This window comes from Cricetulus griseus, chromosome 3 (genome assembly GCF_003668045.3).
Source record: "Cricetulus griseus strain 17A/GY chromosome 3, alternate assembly CriGri-PICRH-1.0, whole genome shotgun sequence".
Classification (NCBI taxonomy): Eukaryota; Metazoa; Chordata; class Mammalia; order Rodentia; family Cricetidae; genus Cricetulus; species Cricetulus griseus.
Window position 1 is genome coordinate 194,233,796 of NC_048596.1, and position 25,855 is coordinate 194,259,650.

General features: G+C 46.0%; 1 protein-coding gene across 2 annotated transcripts in view; it reads left to right on the forward strand.

Moving 5' to 3' along the window:
• Plcg2 (phospholipase C gamma 2) overlaps nucleotides 1-23,406 on the forward strand; it is a 140,933-nt gene extending 117,527 nt beyond the window's left edge. The window contains exons 29-33 of one of the 2 annotated variants that reach the window (XM_027410778.2): nucleotides 285-399; nucleotides 1,359-1,526; nucleotides 6,967-7,055; nucleotides 21,215-21,399; nucleotides 22,675-22,717. In XM_027410778.2, the coding sequence (XP_027266579.1) occupies nucleotides 285-399; nucleotides 1,359-1,526; nucleotides 6,967-7,055; nucleotides 21,215-21,399; nucleotides 22,675-22,717 (600 nt within the window). Of the gene's footprint in view, nucleotides 1-284; nucleotides 400-1,358; nucleotides 1,527-6,966; nucleotides 7,056-21,214; nucleotides 21,400-22,674 lie in introns of both variants that reach the window. The other variant, XM_035442708.1, reaches the window with a different exon arrangement.
• Nucleotides 23,407-25,855: the final 2,449 nt, after the last annotated feature.

Sequence of the window (25,855 nt, forward strand, 5' to 3'; positions counted from 1 at the left end):
GAGAAACGCAGTGTCATGGTACCCATGTACTTGTGCTCAGGTGATACTGTCTTGCTGAGTTACATGGCCTCAGCTCTGGTCAAAGCCTGGGAAGCTACTGTCACTCCCTATCACCAAACAGTGATGGTGGGTTGATCAGCATCCATGCCTCTGAGTGCTGTGGCATCTTCTCCACCAAGTAAGGGTAGCTTTGAACTTGTGCAGTCTGATTCTAGAATCCTGAAAAATCCATAAAGCACTACTATATGGGTCCAGAATTCCAATCCTTGCCTTCCATGTCCTAGGTTCTTGGGGCACGCCACCTCCCCAAACTAGGGCGGAGTATTGCCTGTCCCTTTGTAGAGGTGGAAATCTGTGGGGCTGAGTACGACAGCAACAAGTTCAAGACAACGGTTGTGAGTAAGTAATTGGCTCTTTCTGTTTGTGTGGGTGTGCCCAGGTGCTTGCAGAGGTCAGAGGTCAACATCAGACCTTCCTCAGTCATTCTCCATCTTAGTTTTTTGAGACAGGATCTCTCTATGAACCCAGAGCTCATCAATTCAGCTACACTGGCTGTCCAGTGGGCTCCAGGGGTCTGCCTGTGTCTCCCCCAGCACTGGCTTACAGACATGTGCTTGGCTGGGACACAGATGCTGGGCTCTGAACTTGGGTTGTCCTGCTTACAGCGGGCATTGGACTGAAGTATCTCCCCAGCCCCGCTGGTCCTTTGTTTGAAGATGAAGGCAACAGACTCCAAAGTGGGTTACCATTCCTCAGGGATTTTTAGGATGTACTTTTGCTGTCGTACATCACCCGCCGCCCCCCCCCCCCCCCCGCCAGCCTGCCTTCAACCTCTAGTTGAGGAAGCAGAGCCACCTGCCTAACCACTAGACGAGTCCAGGAAAAACTCAGGTGCAGACCAGTTAAACTGGCCTTTTTATAGGGTGGCAGGTTTGCTTCACGTCTTGCCTTATAAGGCTGGTCATCCATGAGAACGCCCAACACTCTTCAGAGACCCCTAGCTCCCTTTCTTCTTCAGGCCCGGGGTGCATCTCACAGGTCCTCTGCTCATCTCTTTTCTTGAACTCCCCCTCCCCCCAGTTCGGCTCTACACCTGCCCCCCTTCCATTCTCCTATCCCATGAAGTGAGATGGGTGAGGTGGCAGCATGTTCCTGTGCTCACAGAAGGCTGGCCTGCAGCAGGATTGCTTGCTGGGAAAGAAATAACAAAAGATAACTCTTCAGGGCTTTTTAGACCAGGGTGCGGATGCAAATTAAATTTACTAGACTGTGGAGGGATTGAAGCCGAGACTGCAGAGGCCGTCTTACCCCGAGGAGGCAGGGCACAAGCGTCAGTAACAAGTTTTGGTCTTTTCCAGATGACAATGGCCTCAGCCCTGTCTGGGCTCCAACGCAGGAGAAGGTGACATTTGAAATTTATGATCCAAACCTTGCATTCCTTCGCTTTGTGGTCTATGAGGAGGACATGTTCAGTGACCCCAACTTCCTGGCTCATGCCACATACCCCATTAAAGGGATCAAGTCAGGTAAGGACCATTAGCAAGAATGTTCAGCATGGGGGAGGCAAGTTCATTGGTGTGTGCTGCAGGCTGTAAACGGGAACACGCCAGCATCTTTCCTGGCTCACGTTAAACCACAACAAAGCCGATGGTGTGGGCATTAAGCACAGGGGTGGGGAGAAAGTGGAGAAAGGCTGAGTCCTTGTTCGTCATCAGTGAGCAAAACATCAGTTACTCCATCCTCAGTCTGGCACTGTTTGGTTTCATTGTGAAATGCCTCAGGCAGTTTGTCTTCATTAGCAGGTGAAGAAATATGTTCTTCCACGAGCCATGAGTGTCACTGGCAGCATCCTAAGGATGAGGCCCCTGGCATCCACAGTGTCTAACTCGCTTAAGCATTCTGAACTCACCGTCTTCTACTAGACTCGGAGGTTGACCTAGTTCTTGGATTTCTTTTTATGCTGAACACAATACAAGACCCCCTCTTGCCTTACAAAGGGGCAGTGTATGCTTGCTTTCCACAATGTCAAAGTAGGTCACATAAGAGCCCATAAATCTGGGCGTCTCTCAGCCCTCATCAGAGCAGCCTGCTTTTAAGGCAGATGATGATAAATGCAGACAACAGGAGACTGTGGAGTACTTGATTCTACGTAGGACATCTATGTTACCCCCTTCTCCAAAGCTCAGGGGTTTGAGGAAGAGGAGACAGAAAGATTGTCAGAGTTATAGATGTCTGTAGCTACACATACAAGACCCGTACAAGATCAAGCTGACCCAAATCACAGCACAGATGGGGAAGGGCCCATGAAGTCCCTCTCCTCAGTGAGGAACATGAGGAACTCTTAGTAACGATGGCTGCTGCAAGAGGGAGAGTCCCATCTTCTTCAGGGATTCATCCCCTGAGAAGTTACCTGGCTCCAGTAGATGGTCCCACACCAGTGCATAAGTGCACTCAGTGCGTTCAAAAAAGAACATGTGGAGTTGGGGTGGGGGAGTGGTAGGGAGGAACTATGGTGGGTTTGATCAAAGCACACTATATTCATATATGAAATTCTCAAACAAGAAAAAATATGAAAAAACCCAACAACCAAAACCTGCTATACTGAGTTTTTCCAGTACAGCTAAGAATCTTCCCAGACCTGGAAGTTCTCTGAAGGTGGCCAGCCTTAGGGTATGGTTTCTGTCAGTTGCGTCCTCTCTGGATTTCATTTATGATCTAACACACAGGCCAGCTGCACGGTGGATTTCTTACTGCCTTATCCACACACAGCATTGCTGATTCACGACACAGACATCATAGATCCTTCTGGGTTCCCTAAGAGGTCACTGTTCCCCTGTTTCCCAGAGCAGTCATTTTTCAAGAGAAAGAAATTACTATCATTTTTTGTCATCTATATCAAATTACTGTCTTTTGATGTTTGGAAGCCTGGGCTCTATTCTGTGCTGAACTGGGTCTTTTGAAAACTTAGACCATGCCATCTCTTCTCTCATAAAGACTCTCAGCTTCTCCAGCCATTTCTCCCATTCTTTGCTAGGCCCATATCCAAGTAGCAAATGTGTTAGGGACTCCTGTTAGAAAATGTTAATTGCTGGGTCCACCGTGGGATGCTCCAATTCAGCCCAGTGTGGCACTCCGGAATCAGTTGCATGATGTCCCGCCCCCGGGAAGACCTGGGCAGTGTTGAGCAAAGAAGGCTGGCCTCAGTTTCCCATCTTACTGCTGAGGACCCCAACACTTGCGTGAGAGACTGGGGAAGTGTTCAAAGCCTCATTTCTATCTATCAGTTTAGAAGTAGCATTTGAGTACATTATGGCAATAATAATAATAACAAACACCCTGTGATGGCTAACATGCATACGGACGATGTTAAAGCCGGCATCAGAGCTGCTAGACTCTGTTTGGCTATGTACTTTTTAGACTAGCCCAATAAACAGGGTTTGGAAGTGATGCTGCCTCCTTCTCCCAGCAAGAAGAGCAGTATTGGGAGAATCTTTTCAATTCTGGTCTTAATGCCCTCATGGCAGTAAGGAGCTATTGCCATCTGGTTCCTGGACCATCGTGCTCCGCCCCTCCCCTACCATCCTGTGAAAGATGGGGAGGTTACTCTTGGGATGAAGTCAGAGTTCATGGCACACTGCCTTTCCTTATTGCTGGGCAACTTAACTTGAAGATTGAAAAAAAGCCAACAAGGAAACATCAAGGTGTTTAATGGGAACCTCCACCCCATGTCTAACTAGCAGATAACCACAGCAGGGACACTCTCCCTTTCTTTGCCAGCTCCTAGCATATCTATATTCACGAGAGGCAGGAAATGAAATGAATAGTCCTTTTGTGCAGCTGGCTTTCAGGGCCTTCTAAACTTGAAAATAAACTTTGTCCATTGTTGGGATGGTTGCACTTAAGCTTTCAAATTGGCTGGGCCCTGCGCAGGAGGGAGATGACACTTACCACACTCAACCACCTTCATTTCCTTTTCTTTAACCGTTACAGGAAGCCTGTGAGGGTTGCTTTTCTTTTATTATTAAATCATTTTTACTTTTAACATCTGAGGACTTCAAGGTCACGAGCTGGTACTTGGCCATTGTTTTTCCTTCTTTGTAGACTGTCCTTGAGGGGCCTCTTATTTCTAGTGGGTACTTAAAGTCTCCCCAATATTGACCGTTCTTCATTTCCCTTCTCTATGTGAAATAAACAAAGCTAAAAAAATAATACTATTTTCACGGTTGGAGCTGAGAAATACCTTGACTCTAGTTGGCATGAGGGCTTCTCAGAGTTGGGCAGTAAGAAGAGGCATGGGGAACCAAGGGCAGAGCCCATGCCTCTACTGTTAGCCAGTCCCTCCCTGTGGCTGGAGTCCACAGCTTCTTGGCAATGTCCTGGGCCACCCAGAACAGCCCAGGGCTCTGTTTATTTTCCCAGTCCATTAATACTAAACTCTCCCCAGGTCATCCCATGAGATGCACATAATCTTAGCAGGGCTCATAAGGAATCTGCTCCTGCACCTGCATCTTAACAGGAGTCACAGCTCCATTATGCTGGGCCAGTACTGGGCTGCATTGCAGACATTCTGTGATTATCAACCCAGACAGAAATTAGAGCAGCCAACGAACTAACCACCACCTAAAATCTCATCACTTGTCAGGTGGAAAAGGGTCAGATAATTTCAGTGCTGCAGTATCTAATGAACTCACAATGTCCTCCAAATGTTATAGCGGCGGGGGCGGGGTGGGGGAGGGATGTATCCTGGGAGTTTTTATACCCACTCCAATTAGCATCCATCTGTAAACTCAAAGGACAGATCCATTTAAAGTGTGAAGTGATTCTATGTCATATGAGCACAAGAGAACAAAGTCAGCTAACCAAGACATTCACAAAGAAATTCAGTAGAAAAGATAGGAAATTGAGAAGTTTAACAATATGTTTGAACACTTCCTGCATATGTTTTTTTTTTTTAATCAAAGACCAAACTAATACCAAGTCCTGATTAGTAAGATGCATGTTGACATATTGGTATATTCGTGTCTTCATCTTGCTTGGAGTTACAAAGAAGATGGATGTGATAAAATGTATACAAGGGCTAGAAATGTAGCTCAGTGGGTAAAGGTGCTTACCACTAAATCTGTGACCAGAATTCAACCCCTAGGACCCACATGGTGGAAGGAGAGAAATGATTCCTACAAATTATCTTCTGACCTCCACACACACACTGTGGCATGTACATGCTCCCCACCCCCAGATAAGTCAATAAAAATAAAAATATACAGTAAAGGATTAATAATAGAATAGAGGTCATGGGTAAGTAATTGTCCCTCACCTTATAGCTTTGAAAAAGGGTTTAAATTATGAAATGTCAGAAAAACAAACCCAAGCCTTTCTTTGTGGGTATGTATCATGGTTGTAAAACGGCACAGGGCAACTTGTTTTTGAGACTCCCTGCCACTGGGAGGTGTCATTCTGTTGCTTAATAAAACTTCTCTTGTTTGCTCTTTAAAAAAAAGTCAACAGGATGCAAACAGTAGTATAGAAACAATAACACTCTCTTTAAAAAACCCAAAACAGATCAAAAAGGAGAGAAGTCATAAGGTTGGGTGGTCATGTTCTTTGCCTCCTCTGAACTAGCAGAAGAGGGGATTCAATAGATACCGTTTAAAGGTGTTAAGATGGGACTGGTAAGGTGGCTCTGAAGGGAAAAGTGCTCGATGCCAAGCCTGATGACCTGGGTTCAATCCTCAGGATGCACGTGGTGTAAGGTGAGAACTGGCTCCGAACACTGTCCTCACTTGCGTGTGTGTGTGTGTGTGTGTGTGTGTGTGTGTGTGTGTGTGTGTGTGCAACACACCAACACACACCAACATAATTTTTTAAAAGGTGGTAATATAATGGCTAGTGTGGATATTCTCTAAGAGAAGGACCAACACACGGATGGAGGAAGGATATGGGAGTGTCTCTAATGTGTGCATTACTTATCCTGGAGGATCAGCAGATACCGTGTAAATAACAAGCTCCCATGACAAAAGGGGCACCAAGAACAGATGACTAAGATGAAAGGTTAAATGTAAGCTTCGAGGGACTGTTCACTGGATCTGTGCTTTTTAAAAGAAACACGAACATCTGCTTAGAGAGGAAAGGCCATTCACAGAAGTGAGCAGCAGGCTAGGGAGGTAGCATTCTGTGTTCTGTGGACTTTCACACAAGACGACCAACAGCTGTTGAGAAGGATTGATGCACACATTATTTAACGGGGGGATCGGCTCCAGTTCACCCTGTGTCCATCCTAAATAAAAAGGCACATTTCAAGGTCTGCCGCACGTGGGTCCTGATTGTAAATAGGAAATGAGTTCCAGAGAGGGTGATCAATACAGCCACGGACTGCAGAGCGATAGGTAGGAAATCACTGAAGATAAAGCCCATTCCCTGGTCCCAGGCTCTGTAAAGGCCTGAGTGGAGGTAGTGGTTGAAGATTAATGATTGTTCTTTTGACTTCATGCGTATTTAAGTAATTAAACCAGAGTAGTACCGACCACTCTAATTTCAATGAGGGGTAGTATGTAGATTTTTTTACTTCTTTCTGTCTGTGTTCAATTATATTCAAATTTAAATAATAAAACATATGGGAATTGTTTCTCCCCTTTCATATGGAATCCAGGTTGTCAGACTTTGCACCAGGTACTTTACCGACTGAGCCATCTTGTCAGCCCAGTTTTGTTTTCTTCTGAGCCAATCATTTCTAGTTGGCAGATGTTTTCTAATTTCACCAATAGCCCTGTGTGGATGCATTTGTCAAGAATGCTAGTCCCTCCCTGTGACTTTAGGATGGGAACTTGGGTATCTGGATAGTAGTCCCCAGCATGGCACACTGACTTCTCTACCCTCTGGAAGGACATGCCACCTCCAGGTTATCGAAAGAAAGCCAAGAGTGATGTTAATGACTTGCCGTTGGCTCTGCTCTTTGTGTTTCTGAGACAGGGTTTAGATCAGTCCCTCTGAAGAATGGATACAGTGAAGACATCGAGTTGGCTTCCCTCCTGGTTTTCTGTGAGATGCGGCCGGTCCTGGTGAGTGGACGACACTGACAAGTTGGGCATGGGTGGGAATATAATAGAAGTGCTGTGGACTGATGAACTGCAACCCACCCAGGGCCAGTTAGTTCTGAGCGTCCCTGGCAGCATCCTTTCTCAAACAGTGTGGGAGGATCCTGGAGTGGACTTTGTAGTCTGAAGGTGGAGATACTTGGAAGATGTTCCCCATAGTTACTTGTCACCAACAGCCTGGTCAGATGATGCTCCTTCCAGTAGAGCTCATCCTTTCTGGGCATGTTTCTCACCTGTTGGCCTTGGGTTGTGGCTTCAAAGGGTCTAAGAATATTCAATGGTGTGTATGGGGGGAAGAGTGGACCCCTGATTCCCCTGGGGGTTGTGACTCTATAACTCTCTGCATTAGAGTGGCCTTCATTCTAGTGCTTTTGTTGCCATTGTCTGAAGGGTCTTAGCTTCTCCTTTGACTAACCAGCTTGGTTTGTGTGTTGTAGTCATTTTTATCACTGTACCAAGTCCTGCCAAGAAACAACCTAAGGGAGGAGAGTTTGTTTGGCTCACAGTTTGAGGTGATACAGTCCACTGTGGTGAAGAAGGCATGGTGGCTGTGTGGTGGGGGGAATTTGTGTAGAGACCAGATAGGAAGTGGGACTGGGCTAAAAACATCAAGGCCCTCCATCAGTGACCCACTTCCTTCACAGTGTCCCACAGCTGGGGAACACATGTTGAAACATGTGAGTCTGTGGGGGCTATTTTTGCATTCAAATCATAATAGGTAGATATGGCAGAAAGATCCTGGCCTCACTGAATGATACTGAACATGATGAGTTATGTACTAGGTTCCCGTAGATGCTAACCCACATAGCTAGAATTTTTGTTTCTTTTTTCTTTTTTTATTGAATATTTATACAATATAGTCTGATCACGGTTTTGCCTCCCCCAGCTTCTCTGAAGATTTCCCCTACCTTTTCTCCCATTGGAATCCACATCCTTTCTGTGGATTCCAAGCAGGGGTGTAGAGATGACTCAGTGGTTAAGAGCTCTTTCAAAGGAGCTGAGTTCAATTCCCAGTAACCATATAGCAGCTCACCACCATCTATAATGGGATCTGGTGCCTTCTGGCCTGCAGGCATACCTGCAGACAGAGCACTCATAGATTGAAAAAACATCCGTTTATTTTAAGCTGGGCAGTGGTGGAACATGCCTTTAAATGCAGCACTTGGGAGGCAGAAGCAAGTGGATCTCTATGAGTTTGACATCAGCCTGGTCTACTGAGATAGTTCCAGGACAGCCTCCAAAGCTACAGAGAAACCCTGTCTCAAAAAATCAATCAATCAATCAATCAATAAATATAAAAAGCAAACAGGCATCTAAAGAATAATAATAAAATAAGATAAAACCAAACCAGAATAAGGCAAAACAAACAAAGAAACAGAAGAAAAAAATGCCAAAGAAAGAGCACAACATACACACATGTAGACTCAGAGACACACATGTTCATAGGCACAGAAATTCCCTAAAACACAAAACTGGAAGCCATGATACACACACACACACACACACACACACACACACACACACACACACACACACACGCGAAAAGGATTTGAGAGGTTAAAAAAAATACCTTATGAGACAAAGAACCTCCCAAGATGCCACTGAATCCATTTTGTGTTAGCCATCTGCTGCAGGACATGGGGCCTACCCTTAAGAGTGGTTTGTATCCCCAGTGAGACTCCACTGGAGAAAGTTAACGTTTCATTTGTGAGTAGTTATCCATTGGAAATTGATGTTAGGGGCTTGTGCTGGGACCCTATCTGGTACAGACCTGTGCAGGCCCTGTTCATGCTGGCTCAGTCTCTGTGAGTTTGTATATGCATTGGTCCTGTTGTGTTTAGAAGGCCTTGTTTCTTTGGTGTCTTCCATACTCACTGGCTCTTACAGTCTTTCCACCTCTTCTTCCACATGGCTTCCTGATCCCCTGAAGGGAGAGATTTGGTGATGACACCCCATTTAGGAGTGAGTGTTCCAAGGTTTTTCACTATCTGCACCTTGTCCAGCTGTGGCTTTCTGTTGTTTGCTCTCATCTACTATAGGAGGAAGAATCTCTGATAATGGCAGAGCAAAAAGTGATCTATGAGTATAGCAGAATGTCAGTCATTTTATAGCTACATTCCTTTAGAAGAATGTATTTGGTTTCCCTCTAGGTCCCTGGCCTATCTGGTCTCCAGTTCTTGGCCACTTGAGCAGTGTTGGGGATGGGTTCCATCTCATAGATTGGGCCTTAGCTCAAATCAGATATTGGTTGGTTACTCCCACAGCTTTGTGCCACTATTGCACTAGTGCGTCTTACAGGTAGGCCACCACTGTATACTGAAGACTTTGTAGCTGGGCTGGTGTTTACCTTTCTTCTTTGGTATCCTGCAAGGTATCTTCAAGTACCAAGAACACTAGTCCATAGGAGTAAAGGCTCTAGGTAGGCGCCAGCTCCACTTCTCCATGCTCAGTGAGTTGTACAGGTGTTATTTTTAGCAAAATAGGGCCTTATCATCAGTTTGTGGAGAGTAACCAGTAGCCATGGCAATAGCTTGGGTTGTTTACAAGCTCTCATGGAATCTCTTTGGCCAACTCCTTGATTAGATATAGTCCATTCTTGGCACTGGAAGATTCATTTGGTGATGAGAGATGGCCAAATGGGTCTCCATCTCCCTTATTATTTGGTACTTTCATTCAGATTACCTTCATACATGTATATATTTTAGGAAGTGTCCACTTTATTAGTTTACTATACAACTCCATAAATGGCCCTTAGTTTAAGTTACCCTTCCCCATATTTCCTGTCACCCTGTCTCTTCCCTACCCTTCTCTGTTTGATCCTCCTGCTTCTGCCATTCCATCCATCATCTATAACTATCTATTCTATTTCACCTTCCTTGGGAGATCCTTATCTCCCCCCATTCTCTTATTCCATATGCAACCTCTGTGGTTATATGAATTATAACTTGCTTATCAAAGACTTAACAGCTAACACCCACATATAAGCAAATACACACCATATTTATCTTTCTGGGTCTAGACCTCACTTAGGATGATTTTAAAAAAAAATTTCATCCATTTACCAGACACTCCTTTTCTTTTCTTTCTTTTCTTTTCTTTTCTTTTCTTTTCTTTTCTTTTCTTTTCTTTCCTTTCCTTTCCTTTCCTTTCCTTTCTTTTTATTTTCTTTTTTCCCTTCCCTTCTCTTCTCTTTTCTTTTTCTCCCCCCCTTGGTTTTTTCAGACAGTGTTTATCTGTAGCCCTGACTGTCCTGGAACTCATTCTGTAGACAAGGCTGGCCTCCCAAATTCTGGGATTAAAGGTGTGCACAACCACCACCCCATGATTTCATTTTTTTAAATGACTGAGTAATATTTCATTGTGTAAATGTTAGCAATATTCTTTTTCCCCCCTCCATTTGCTTTTTAATTTGATTTGTTTGAGACAGGGATTTATGTAGCCAGAATTGGCCTCAAGCTTGCTGCATAACTATCACATATTCTTTATCCACTTGTCCATTGATGGATATTTAGGCTATTTTCAATTTCTGTCTATTATGAATAGAACAGCAATGAACATGATTGAGCAAGTCCTATTTTGCAATGCCTGGTATGTAGGTAATTCATTTTTCCATGGTTCTTCATTCTTCTACCAGAAAACCCAGAAAACTTGACAAGAGCCAGGGAATTTGATACCCATCTACATTTCCCTTTGGGTAACCTAAGCAAACTGTGTCCATGGGTCCCAGTGTACTGATATATTATTGGCCTTGCAACTGGACCCTTATTGTGCTTTCTGGTGGAGAATTGTTGGTTTGTTATGTTCTTTTGGTTGTAACAATTAATGTTTTGGAAGTTTCTTGATTGTCAATTCCTGTAACATAGCCCAGAGCTTTCAAATGGGGTGGGAGGGGAAGAACCTTTAGCAGCCCTCATGGTAATTCAGGCAATGAAAATTGCTGAATGTATAGCTGGTCATGGCGATACACACCTTCAACCCTAGCTCTTGGGAGGCAGATGCAGGCACATCTCCATGAGTTTGAGGTCATCTGGTCTATATAGTGAGTTCCAGACCAGCCAGGGTTAAATAGGGAGACCTTGTTTGTCTTGATAGATAGATAGATAGATAGATAGATAGATAGATAGATAGATAGATAGATAGATAGGCAAATGAACAAGCAAACAAGTAAATAAATCCATCTTGAACCTGACTCCTAGGTGAGAACACTTGGCTTCCTAGTATGGTAGTTTCTCAAGCATCATGAGGCATCAGGGTGAAAGAAGACATACAAATAGGGAAAACAAGGCAGGGAGCAGAGAGTGATAGTTGGCCAAGGGCAGAATAAGATAACCTCAGGATGAGGAAATTCTATCTGAAGGGAAGAGATAATAGAACAGTTTCCATCTTGAAAAGAATTTTAAATGTTAAACTAAAAAAAAAATACAGTTTTCACTTGAACCTTAAATGCAGCCACCCTGCAGCCAGCCAGTTCCACGTTCTTTCTGTGGTAGAAAGGCCCAGGCAGGAGCATTTGTTTAAGTTCCTTCCTATGCTGTGCCTGAGTGAGCAAAATGCTTAAGACCTCATGGGTCTTAAAGATCTCCTCTTCAGAATGAATTTTGCACAATCCAACTTATAAATAAGACCAAGATGCTTAATAAATCTGTCAAGATAAAATTGTTGTATGATTACTAAACCCCCCACGGGGCAGGGGAGATGGATCAGCTGGGAAAGTACCTGTAGGTGTAAAGACCCGAGTTCTGACTCTCAATACTCACATAAAAGCCAGACATAGCAGGGCTAATCTGTAAAGCCTGGGCAGGGGCTCCAGAGGAGAGGACTCCTGAGGCCTGATGGCCAGGCTAGCCCATCAGTGAAATCCAGATCTGTGAGAGATCCCATTTCAAGCAGTAAAGTGGAGGGAGACTGAGGACACCCAACATTGACCTCTGGCTTCCACACGCATGTTCAGACACAGCCATATGATGTCTGCACACACAAACAAAACCCCTCAGTACAGATTATATTTAGAGGGAAAAGAAAAATCAGTATTGAGTTCATTTGCTTCCTTCATTTCCTAGGTGTGTGTGTGTGTGTGTGTGTGTGTGTGTGTTCATTCAAACTAGTCTAAACACACACACACACACACACACACACACACACACACACACACACACACGCCCCCACCCCCAACTTTGACAATGGCATCGTTCAGATTCTACACCAGGATATTCTTTGTAGGATGCTAGATTGCATCCATGCTTTTTGTCCACTAGATGCCAGCAGTACCTACCACATACAACAGCATAAACTCTCCAGGCATTGTCACACGTCCCTCAGGTGACCATATCCTTCTCTGAGAACCACTGCTTGAAAATGAGATTCTAAGCACCTTTCTATATTAGATTCTGCCATTAAGTAGATTGGCCATAAACTCAGTATTCCTCCAAGTCAGACATTTAGATGGAACCCATTTACCCCTCAGGCTCTCAAGCCCGTCTCCATGTAAGTTTCTCTTCACTTATGTCTGAATTATTCGTGCAGGCTCCATTCCCAGATATGGAAGGAATGGGACTGGATAATTTAGCAGGGTGGTAGAACTGCAAACCGGAAGCCTTGAAAACAAGGAAGCTAGAGGAGGCTTTGCTGAGTCAGTGCCCTGCCCCACCGCCCACTGTCGGGTGTGGACTTCTTCCCTCTGTTGCCTGGGGGAGCCAAAACTGTGATGCCCCTCTATGCCATACTGCAAGTTTTCATGGAAAAACCAGGCAGTAAACACGGCTGCGGAAGGCAGTAAGCTAGCACTTTGCAAAGCTGTTGTAAACACCCTGGAACTGTTATAAATAAATTATTAGAGATCACCCACAGCAGAGAGAATGAGTAGATTTGAAAGGAAATTGTGCTTCCCTAGCTTTGTCGTCCTTGATGAGGGATGCCTGATGTGCGGGGGGGGGGGGGGGGAGAGACACCCTACTGTTGAGTGCAGGGGATCAGGGTTGGGAAGAAGGACCTGAATGGAAAGTCCCCTCTTGCAGGTCTGCTGCTTTAGAGGATGTGCCTGAGTCTGTGTACATTTCATCTCAGCTGCTGCCTCCTGAGCCTTTATTTAATTGCGCATCTGTCACCTGGTTCTGTACTGCCTCTGGCTGCCAGTTGGCATTTCCATCCATGTTAGGATGAAGGCCTCTCTCAGAGACGGTGCAGGCCACACGTTAGGCTTCCTCCTTGATGTCTAGGGTCTAACCTTGCTGGATGTGTCACTATAACCTCTGGATGAAAGAACCAGCAAGACTTTTCTGAACAGGGATTGATCCATTGAGACCCCTGATGGATTTTTCCCATGAAGTATCGTTTGAAATAGAGCTTTAAGTATCAGAAATCTGTCCATAAACATTTCAGATCTCTTCCACGGTGGCCATTGACACACAACAATTATTTTACCAGTCCTTAGTCCCTTACTGTGTTTGCCAAATACATTTTTAAGGAGTATTTTAGCACTGTTTTATTCCTTGCTATATTTTAATTTGGGCAGCAGGGTAAAAAAAGAGGGAGGTTAAAAAATAAAACCCCACAAACAACCTGTTAGTAACTTGCTGGTTCCTTTGCTTTGTCTTCTTCTTCTTTTTTTTTTTTTTTTGATGCACGTGATATTTGTGAAGTTGGATTCACACGTGTGCCCTTTTACCCCTCTGCAGATGGCTTGAAGCAGCTCTTGTCTGGTGTGTGATTTTTCAAAGCCCTGGACGCTTTGTTTTTTTCAGCAATAGTCCCAGAGTCACTCAGCCCCTCTTCCTGCTGCTGGGTACTTCAGTTGTTAGTAGGGTTTTAGTCTTTGTTAACTCTGTAAATAATAAAGGTCGTCACATAACTTTTTTTGATTAAAAATATTCCCGATGGTTAGATATTTGGCAGTGTAATAATAGAGCAAAGAACAAAAAGCACTTCTTTTCTTTGTGGCAGTGTTTCTTAACCTGTGGGTCGTGACCCCTTTGGGGGTTGAGTATCAGATATTTACATAACGATTCATGACAATAGAAAAATGATAGTTATGAAGTAGCAATGGAAATAATTTTATGCTTGGGGGTCACTACAACATGAGGAACTGACTGCCTTAAGGGCTGCAGCATTAGGAAGGCTGAGAACCAGTGCTTTAGGGGGCAATGTTTTCTGAAAGTCAGCAATGGGTTTTGGTTGGCTTGTTAGAGCCAGTCTTGACAATGGAAGGAGCCTCTGCCCAGATGACCTGCATTTGGGAGATGCTGGACAGAACTCAGTGTGGGAGCTTACACACACACCTTACCATCAGGGAGCAAGCAAGCCGGTGGTACCTGGCAGGGAAATTTGGGTTGGGCTGTGTTTTGCTCTGGGCTGATGGGAGCAAGGGACAAAAGGTAGCGAGGAAGGCCCCTCGTGTTAGCTTTCCAGATGAAGGCAAAACCCTGCAAAAGTGAGCTTTCTTTGAAGAAAAGCTGTGATACATTGGTGCCTTTGAAAACCATGTAAAACAACAGAGGAATAAAAATGCTAAAAGCCTCCTGCGAGGCTGGAAAAGGGCATGGGTATAAATCCAGAATTCCAGAGGACCAAGAGCTGAGCTGGTCTGGGAGTTTTTTGAGGTTGAGAAATGATTTTTCTTCCACTGGGCAGGGATTGGAAGATGTACATTAAGATCCTCCTTGTGCCGTACCAGCTAGAGCTTGGTCATGTGGGCTCCAGAGAGATACTGCTATGCCTGCCTCCCATAACATGATCCAATAACATGACATAGATACCAATTGGACAAAACCCCAAGCGGCAATGAACAAAACTGTCACACAGAAGAGAAGGAGACCCACCTCTTGAACTTGGATCCCAGTACCCATGTAAAAGCCAGGCTACATGGTGAAAGACCCCCGGAGTCTCAGGCCCCCAGGATCTCGGTCCAGGACTGTGGCCACCCCAATCACCAGGCAGAGTCGAAAGCTTGATGCAAACTGCACGAGGCTTTATTGTAGTTGTTTAACGAGCTAACCCCATGTTAGCTCGGGTCTTTCATCCACCCACCATGGCAGATGGCTAGGAAAGACGACACAAGCCACTGCATAGAGATCTTATAGGGCAGCATAAGGGAAGTGTCTAGGGGTACTCACAGGCTCAGGATTGGTGTGCCTCCAGGCTTGGAGGGTTTGCCCTGTGTTGATTGGTCAACTGGTTGTTATGGCCCATAGGCCCTCCCAGGGTGGTTGCTATGTTCTGCAGTCATTGCTGTGCACTTGTCCGTGAAGCACACCCAAGAACCGTAAAGCATAGCACCACCAGCTAACTTCTGATTGGTTCCTTGCCACGAGGCAGGCACCTAACCTCCTAGTGACCAAGGCAAGGTCAGGCAAATGTGTGTTCGGCTCTTATGGCTGCCGAAATGGGAGCTGGTCCCTTTAGCCAAGCATAGTGGAATACACCTCTGACCTCAGGACTCAGCCTCAGGAGAGACAGAGGCAGGTAGATATGTGAGTTTGAGGCTGAGTTCCTACCCAGTCAGTGCTACATAGTGAGACCCTGTCTCAAAGGCAAATAATTAAGGTGGAGAGGGATGGAGAGAGACACCTGACATCGACCTTGGCTTCTGAGTTTACAAGAATTTTACCTAAAGAAAGTCCCTAGGTAGCCCCCATACATAAATGAAACTTCTAGATGGTAAAGTGCAGCGGTGGAAAAACCAGGGAAGCCTGTGTATCTTATGGGGCAATAACACTGATTAAGATTTTGTGGTGCTATCAAGTAAGGATACAGAAGCAAATACTCCGTAATGAAAAATTCTGTGATCTGAAATTACAAGCAATCAGCCCAAAAACCAGGCAAAAATAAGCAGCCTAAAGGTTTCACCCCTGATGGCTGGGGACTGGGCTGAAGGTATCCTGAAGAGGTATTTTGACATAAAAGGGAAATACCATTTTAAATGAGATTGTTGAAAACAGCTCTATTGAAATGCATGACTCACAGGAGGGCTGCAAGGAGGAAAGAAAACACAGAAACTTAACCTTGAGAGTAAACAAAGGAGTGGTCAGGACAAGAAGTGGAACATATTGAAGGGACCAGCTCCCCTTTAGGCAGCCATAACAGCCGAACACGTGCTTGCCATAAACTTGCCTTGGTCACTTAGAGGTCAGATGCCTGCCTTGTGACAAGGAACCAATCAGAAGTTAGTCACTAGAAAGTCAGATGCCTGCCTCCTGACAAGTAACCAATCAGAAGTTAGCTGGTGGCGCTATGCTTTACGACCCTGGGTGTACTTTATGGACAAGCGCACAGCAATGACACAGAGAGCATAGCAACCACCCTGGGAGGGCCTATGGGCCATAACAACCAGTTGGCCAATCAACACAGGGCAAGCCCTCCAAGCCTGGAGGCACACCAATCCTGAGCCTGTGCGTACCCCTAGACACTACCCCTATGCTGCCCTATAAAGATCTGTACCCAGTGGCTTCGAACTGTCTTTGCTAGCCATCCGCCATGGCGGGTAGGTGAAAGACCTGAGCTAACATGGGGTTAGCTCGTTAAATTACAATAAAGCCTCGTGCAGTTTGCAGCAAGCTCTCGAATCTGCCTGGTGATTGGGGTGACCGCAGTCGTGGCCTGGGACCCCGGATACCTGAGTTTTCCGGGGGTCTAACAATATAGTAACCACAGTGACATGGATAAGGACTTGCTTTTAACTGGACAACTGGCTGGACTTTTTATCAGGGAAGGATTCCAATAATATGGGGTTTTCAAGATGCCTAAAGACAAATTACAAAAGGCAGGAATCAGACCATTGGAAATGGACCGAAGAACACTAAGAAGAGCAGTAATGTAAAATTAAAGTACTAAAGACAGCCAGGTCCAGGTGCACACACCTTAGTCCCAGCTATGATGTGCGTTGGGGCAGGATTGCCTGAGCCTGTAACCCAGCCTGAATCACATGTTGAGACGCTAAGAAATACAAAATACTATAAAGCATCAAGAGAAACAATAACAAGTGATCAAGAGTTTGTTTCCAAAGGACAGGACAGTAAGAAGTTTGTGAAGTAAAAGCTAATTCAGATTCAGGATAAAGACAATTCTTTGAACTTGTTGAGGTACTCTGGGTAACAAAGCTTGTTTTGAAGCCTGATGACCTGAGTTCAAGCCCCAGGACTCACAGACTCTGCTAAGTTGACCTCTGACCTCCATGCTTGCAGTGTGTCACGTCTCCTGTGGAAAGAAGCCTAAGACACAAGAAAATAAATGTAAAAACACAAGAATATGTTTTTATAGTCTGGATGATCTGGTGTGCACAACAATAAGCCCACAATAGTTTGACTTATGAGACAAAAGTCTCCTTACTTCTTTGTTTTGGGAGCTTTGAGAACTTTGATCATGCTCTGGGTCAAAGCAAACCTTCCTGTACCTTCAAACATGCTGACCTCTCCCTCCCCTGAGTCATTATTTGCCTATGACACCATCAAGTTAGACAGATGTTGAGAATGCTTGGTATTTGGTATTTGAAAATGCTTTGGTATTCTCCAGGGCTGGAGAAATGACTCAACAGTTACGAATATTGGCTGCACTTGCAGGGGACCTGGGTTTGGTTCCCAGCACTCTCAGGACAGCTCCCAGTTGCCTGAAACTTCAGTTCCAGGGAATCCAAGATCCTATCATGACTTCCACAGGCACCAGACATACACACAGTGCACATGCATACATGCAGGCAAAATACTCATACACAAAAATAAATCCTAAAATTACTAATGAAATATATGTCACACCTATGCAGGCAAACCTTGCTTTCTCATATGTGAGAATTTTGAAAAGTGAAGGTTTGGGGCAATCCTGCATGGAACCTTTCATGCAGCCTTTACTTAACAGCTCATGGTAGCTTTGTGTGTCCCTGTCCCATGTGAATATATTCTAGTATTTCCAACATGTGGTAGATTATTAGAGCCACTGTGGAGATCTGTGATCTTTGATCTTGCTGTTGTGACTGTTTGGGGGTGCTGCAGGATGATAACTGCTCTGTGGACTGACCAACATCCTCCCCTGCTTCTCCTCTGGCCTCCTCATCTCCTGGGGCACAATTAAGAGCACCAGCTAATAAAATATCCCAGTGACAGGAAGAGCCACACATCCGTCACTTTAAATCAAAAGCTAGAAATGGCTCAGCTTAGTGAGGAAGGCGTGTCGAAAGCAGAGACAGGGCAGAAGCCAGGCCTAGCACACCAGTTAAGCTGTGAATGCAAGGGAAAGGCTCTTGGGGGAAAAGAAGCAAGTCTCATAAGAACAGAGGAGACACCTTATTTCAGTATGGAGAAAGCTCCAGTGGTCTGGTTAGAAGATCAAGGTGGCCACAGCATTCGCTTAACCAAAGCCCTGACTCTCTGCCATTCTGTGGAGGATGAGGAAGGTGAGAGAGCTGCAGAAAAAAAATGATAGAGTCAGCAGGGAGGCTCATAGCCTTTAAGGAAAGAAGCCGGCTCCATGGCATCACAGTGGGAGATGAAGCAGAGGGTGCTGATGCAGGGGTTGCAGCGGTTTATCCAGGAGAGCCAGCCATAGTCCCCGGACTGTGGATGAAGGAGCCTGTGTGGTACAGTCTCAGGGTAGATGAAATAATCTCCTCTTGGAAGTGATGGTGGATTCTGTAGCTACAAAGAGATGTCAACGCCAGGCTTCAAGAGACAGTCTAGTCTGCCTTTGGCTAGGGCTAATGTGGCTGGCGGCTACATGTGAAGCGCTAGTTTACCATTCTAAAAATCCTAGGGCCCTGAGGATTACCCTAAATCTACTCTGCACTCTGAAGCCTGGGTGACAGCACATCCATTTATGACATGATTTACTGAGGCGTTTAAGCCTGCCATCGAGACCTCCGAAGAAAAATTCCCTTTCCAAGTATTGCTGTGCAATGATGGTGTGCTGGTCACCCAAGGGCCTTGTGACAAGATTAATGTTTTCATGCCTGCAGATGCAACATGCTTTCTGCAGCCCACATATCAAAGAGTAATTTTGACTTTTGAGGCTTATTATTTAGAAAATGCATTTCCTAAGCTGTGGCTGCTGTAGGTATTCTCCACATGGGCAACTTTCTAGAAAGGATTTGCCTTTTCTAGGAGCCGTTTAGAACGTTGGTAATTCTTGGGGGGGGGGTCAAAAAGTTGATTCCTGTACCCATGGATGGCTGGTAGAAGCAACTGGAGGTGGCTGTGGTAGGAAGTGGCGCCAGAAGATCTGCCCTCAGCAAACCACTGCAGCAGTGGTTCTCAAACCTCCTGATGCTGCAGCCCTTTAAAACAGTTCCTCAGGTTGTGATGGCCCTCAACCATAAGATTATTTTCATTGCTACTGTATAACTGTGATTTTACACCTGTTATGAATCATCATGTAAATATCTGTGTTTCCTGATGGTCTTCAGGGACCTCTGTGAAAGGGTCATTCAACCCCCAAGGGGATTGCAACCCACAGTTTGGGAACCACTGCACTCAGTCATGTGATAACACTGGGATGGAGGAGCTGGGTATGGAGGGACCAAGAAAGAGCATCTCTGGTGAAGATGCTGTGTCCATTCGTGAGACGTCAGCAAGCCAATAGAAACGTAGTCATTGAAGCAGAGGCTGCGGTTAGCAGGAGGGGCTAACTGTGACAGAAGTTCTGCTGTGCATCAAAAGCTCCCACTCCTCACGCCCCCCACCTCATGTCTAGCTATTCACAGAAGTGCAACAGAAGACAACTAGAGTTCTGAATGTGTGTCTGTGTGTATGTGTGAGAGAGTGCCTGTGGGGGCCAGAAGAGGGTGTTGGATCTGCTGGAGCCTGAGTGAGGGGTGGCTGGGAATTGCTCAACATGGGTGTTTGGAACTGAACTCGGGTTCCTGTGAGGTCAGCAACAACTCTTAGTGACTGGGCTTTCTCTCCAGGTTGGTTTTTGATTCAGTCTTTCACTGCCGCAGAGCTTACTAATTAGGCTAGGCTGGCTGGCCAGTAAGCCCCAGGGATCTATGAGTCTCTGTCTCCCCACGGCTGATAATAAGTTTGCACTGCTCTACCCAGGGTTTTTACATGGGTTCTGGGATTATCTTCATGCTTACAACCCAAGCACTTTATTGAGTGAGCATCTCCCCAGCCCCACTTGGCCTTTTAAGTCTCTTGCACAATATTAAATTGTCTTCTCTGCTGCCCCTGTCCTCACCTTGTGGCACTCTTTCTTCGCTGTGAACATATATATATATGCATAGACAACCATGAAGTCAGGTAAAAAGCCAGAAGGCAAATCTGACCACGTGACAAACAGGTTCAACTCAGAGAGGCACGCAGTACCCTTGTGTTTCAGGGTTTCATAGTAAAGTGCCATTTGCAAGATCAAGGGCTTTAGCAGCTACTGGAGGAGATGATAGTGAAGCAGAGTCTGGAGCTGACAGGAGAGATTCCAGTGAAGGGACCAGCTCCCCTTTCGGCAGCCATAACGGCTGAACACATGCTCTATGACCTTGTCTTAGTCACTAGAAAGTCAGATGCCTGCCTCGTGACAAGGAACCAATCAGAAGTTAGCTGGTGGCACTATGCTTTACGACCCTGGGTGTGCTTTACAGACAAGCATACAGCAATGAGGCAAACATAGCAACGAACCTGGGAGGGCCTAGGGCCATAACAACCAGTTGGCCAATCAACACAGGGCAAATCCTCCAAGGCTGGAGGCACACCAATCCTGAGCCTGTGGGTACCCCTAGACACTCCCCTTACGCTGCCCTACAAGATTGGTAAGCAGCGGGTTCGAGCTGTGTTTTGCTAGCCATCCACCCTGGTGGGTGGGTGAAAGACCCAAGCTAACATGGGGTTAGCTTGTTAAATTACAATAAAGCCTCGGTGCAGTTTGCAGCAAGCTTTCGAATCTGCCTGGTGATTGGGGTGACCACAGTGGTGGCCTGGGACCCTGGATACCTGAGTTTTCTCAGGGGTCTAACACCAGTTTTGGATGGAAGTTCTACCATATAGCAATAGTCACCTTTGCTTAAATTAGCCCCGGGACTCCGGGAGCAGCCCCAGTTGCAAAAAATCCTCTGCACTCAGTCACTACAGGCACACATGTGAGACCCCTGTGTGTTTCCCATGCTGGCTTGGAAGACATCCCTCACAGGTCTGTTCTCTTCCCTCCCCCAGGAGTGTGAAGAGGAACTCTACTCCTCCTGTCGCCAACTGAGGAGACGGCAAGAAGAACTCAATAATCAGCTCTTCCTGTACGACACACACCAGAACCTGCGTGGAGCCAACCGCGATGCCTTGGTGAAGGAGTTCAATGTCAACGAGAACCAGCTGCAGCTGTACCAGGAGAAGTGTAACCGGAGGTAGCTGTAGTCGGGTGTGGTATTCATTACCCCCCACCCTTGCCGTCCCCTGCCCCGTGTGCGTAGTCCTGGAGCTTCTATCAGTGACCTCAGCGCCTGGGGGTTCCTTTTATAACACCTCAAGTGTAAGACCCCCAAAAAGCTCAGGCTTCCAGGATCTTAGCCCAGAACCTTGGCCACCCCAATCACAGAATGGAGGTGAAAGCTTGATGCAAACTGCATGAGGCTTTATTGCAGTTTAACGAGCTAACCACATGTTAGCTCCGGTCTTTGATCCACCCGCCGTGTCGGATGGCTAGCAAAGACAGTTCGAAGCCGCTGCGCACAGATCTTTATAGGGCAGCGTAAGGGAGTGTCTAGGGGTATGCACAGGCTCAGGATTGGTGTGCCTCCAGGCTTGGAGGGTTTGCCCTGTGTTGATTGGTCAACTGGTTGTTATGGCCCATAGGCCCTCCCAGGGTGGTTGCTATGCTCTCTGTGTCATTGCTGTGCGCTTGTCTGTAAAGCACACCCAAGAGCCGTAAAGCATAGCGCCACCAGCTAACTTCTGATTGGTTCCTTGTCACGAGGCAGGCATCTGACCTCTAGTGACTAAGACAAGGTCATAGAGCACATGTTACTGTCATGGCTGCCGAAATGGGGAGCTGGTCCCTTCATTCCCCCATTTTCTTTTTTGGAAATTCCAATCATGGAATTACTGTTTCTCTAGCGCCCCCATTAGGGAGTGAGAGATATTGGCATCCCCATGCAAGGGAGTCCCTCCTGACTTAGCATTTTAACCATGGATATTTTAGTCTAATAATAAGCATAAATGGTGAGCATTAATGGTTTGCTTGGGTTGTGCTGGGGAAACCTGGAACCTCATACATGGTTAGGCACGCACTCTACTATAAAGCTGCAGTGAGTGCTAACTTTTAAGTTGTCCTTTTTGAGTGGTCAGCTGTAGGCTAAGTGGTTCAGATCTGAGCAGAATTCTCCCCAGGGGAGGTTTCTGGTTGGGCTGTAGACATGGGGTGGGTGGGAGAGGCAGCCAGTGGTGCCGAATAATACCAGATCAAGCATCAAATGAACAAGTGTTCAAAGAACACTTCACGAGCTCCTGACCCAAGGTGTGTTCCCATTGGATCCTTGAAGAGCTGCTGCACCTATTTACCAAGGAGGAAGTGGAGTCTCAGGGTGTGCTAGGAGCCCAGAGCCTCCCCCATTCAGCCACAAGTGACCTGCTAGGTAGGGTGGATGATACCCACTGATGGGATTCACTATGTTTTATTTCAGGTTGAGAGAGAAGAGAGTCAGCAACAGCAGGTTCTACTCCTAGAAGCCGTGTGTGTGTGTGTGTGTGTGTGTGTGTGTGTGTGTGTGTGTGTGTGTGTGCGCGCGCACGCGCGCGCCTGTGCGAGAGTGTGTCTGGGTATGGGAGAACCTTATAATCAGCCCCAAGGAAAAGACTCATCTGTGACAGCCAATGTTCTCTCTCCGAGCCACCATAGAGATGACGTTTCTGAAGACACCCCCGTGGGCAGGAGGAGTTGGGACATTTCCTGCTATCTTTCCATCTTGGACAACTTTCTTAACTTATACTCCTGATAGAGGATCCCCAAACTTTGCTCCTCATGCTTGCCCTTCTCTGTCCTCAGCCTCATTGAATAAAGACAACAGTTTCAAGTCGTTAAGCTTCCTATACCTCTGTAGAGTGAACAGGAATTCCTCTGTGGTGAACAAGCTTCTGCCGATGACCCAGGTAATTGAGTTCCACAGAGGATGAGCTGAGGCATGGGGAACTAATTTATTAGTTTCTGAAAAGGATTTTAGCTAAGAGGCAAATGATTCTACAATTAAGGCCATTGGATTCCACAGGACCCCAAAGATGCCTGGTCAGGGGCTCAGCTCAATGTGTGTTAACTGCCACCAGCATGTTGGTTGACTAGATAGATCTGAAGAAACAGGAGATGGGAACTGCTCTTAGGACAGTTTCTGCCTCATTGCTTGTGATACTGGGGCGTTGGGGTGCCAGCTTCTTTCATGTCCTTGTGCCTGCCCCGACTCATCACACCCAGGACCCTCTGAGTCTGATGGGAGGCTGCTGCAAAGGTCCTGGGGCCGCAGCCAACAGCATCATTGCTAATTAAAGGGAAAGCTGAAAGGTAGGTTTATAGGAAAATTTCTCTGAGTTATAGGACTTGATGGTGCATGAAGCTAAGGTTTGACGGTAGTGATGTTAGGATGTTACAGGAAGCCTGTGGTCATGCCAGAGAGGCAGGCACACCCAGTGCACAGTCACCTGGGAGACATCATTTCAGTAGTTTCAGGAGTTAACAAGGTTATTTTGTGTGTGTGTGTGTGTGTGTGTGTGTGTGTGTGTGTGTGTGTTGCTGAGATTGAACTCAGACCCTTGTGCTGTCCCTGAGCTAAGTATTCAGCTTTATCATATTCTCAAAGGAGAAACTCAGTAGACAGTAAACAGCTTCTCAGTGAGTGAAAAATTGATTTGAGAACATAGGTGTATATGAACAGCTAGGAGCCAGGAGTGTGTGGAGGAAGGAGCCAACGAAGCTGCTTCATGGTTGAGTGGAACGTGGGATCAGAAACCTCTGGGCTCTCCTCCTCTAGGTGATGTCCAGGATGCTAGGCTTAACACCTGTGTGTTGCTGGAGAGAAAAGATGAAAAGCTAGCTCTCTCTGACTGAAGGAGCCTGGCTCTTCATTTCCCCCAAATTTCCCAAACAGGGCTCCTTCATATACAGACCTCCCAGCCAAGGTCAGAGACCTCGGATGAAAGCAGTTGTTACTAGGTTCAGGGGCCACATCCAGCCATGAGGTTCTGAAGCAAAAGACCTTCCCCAAAGCCAGGACTGAGCTAATGGCAGCCTGAGGAGGAGTGTTACCTTGTGACTCCTCTGATCCTGACTTTGTATTTCATTTGATAATTGACAAGTAGGGAAAAGAGTCCTCATTACAGCTGAGTAGAAAGCAACTTTGATTAAAAAAAAAATTGGGTGAAGGTTTCGGGGCAGGGCACACTGGGCTTGGTAGCAGTTTCCCACTTGCTGGGACCAGGTAGTGGCTAGAACTTAATTTTCCATGTGGCAACATCCTGGCCCTTTCTATCATATTGTCACCTCTACACAGTAGAGCTTAAACTACTGCCATCCTTCCCTCTGCTCACTTTGACACCTTACTCTTTTAAAATCGAATGGCTAAGCTAGTGTCTTCATTTGCTTAAAATGATATTTTTGCTACTGTGTCAAAGAAAGTGGGAGATGGCAGGTAGAAGGTAGCAAGAAGCATCTCTTTGACCTTGGAGGCATGAAGTCTATAGTGAGACACACCCTGCAGGGCAGGGGCCTGCAGGAAGAGCTGTACCAGTGAGCTGGGAAGAGCATTCTCCTCCTGATCCATCGCTGGAGGCCACTTTGTAAGGTCCTTCCAACCTGAGCTTGATTGGGTCATGCATTGATTTGGTTCTTAGTGGTTGGTGTCAGAGTCTAAGTGGGTTCTCTTAGGGAAGGGTCAGATAGGTCTGTCCAGATGTCTGCCATGTGTCCTGTCTAGACAGCAGGCCACAGGCATCTTGAGTGACAGCCACAGTGCTGGTGACACCAACCATGTACAGCCCCATGTTACACTGGTTTGCTCACCACCCTTGATAAATAATGTGAGACATTGATTATGACTTGAGAAAATACAAAGCTGGGGTGACAAGGTCACTGGGTGTGGGGAACTTCAGTAGACAAAATTAGGCAATTTGTGGGCTGTGAGGCTTGGGGGTGCAGTAATTAACCAGGGTGCAGAGCCTTGCATTTCCCAAGTTGGCCCCGGGATCCTTCTGCCTACCATGGTACGTGGGTCCAGTCCACTGTAGAAAGTGTTTGAGGGTAATTTTCTTTTTATTTTTCTTTTAAAGAGATTTATTTTATTTTTAGGTGTGTGTGTGTGTGTGTGTGTGTGTGTGTGTGTGTGTGTGTGTGTTAGTATTGCACATGAGTGCAGTGCCCACAGAGGCCAGAGGAGGGGGTTGGATTCCTTAGAGCTGGAGTTAGAGGTAGTTGTGAGCCACACTATGTGGATACAAGAAACAACCAGGTCCTCTGCAAGCCCAGCAGGTGATCCTAACTTCTCAGTCATCTCTCCAACCCCTGTCCTCTCTGCTGCTCCTTTTACCAAAGCTGCACAACAGAACCTAGTTATTTATGTGCTTCCTGACCAGGTTACAATCTAAACTCAAGTCACCATGGCCAGAGGTCTTAAAGCCACCAAGTCCGTGTATTTAGAATATTCTAGAACTTTTCAGGCATTGCTTTGCAGATTCTTACTTTCCTGTTGTATTCTTTCTTTCCTGAGACTCATTTGTTTAAGCAGAGGGTTTGTTCTCATCTTCAAAAAGACAACAACTCAAAAGATCAAACAGAGTCCAAGCCCTATCACACACAAACCCCAAAATGGTGGTTCCTGGTTC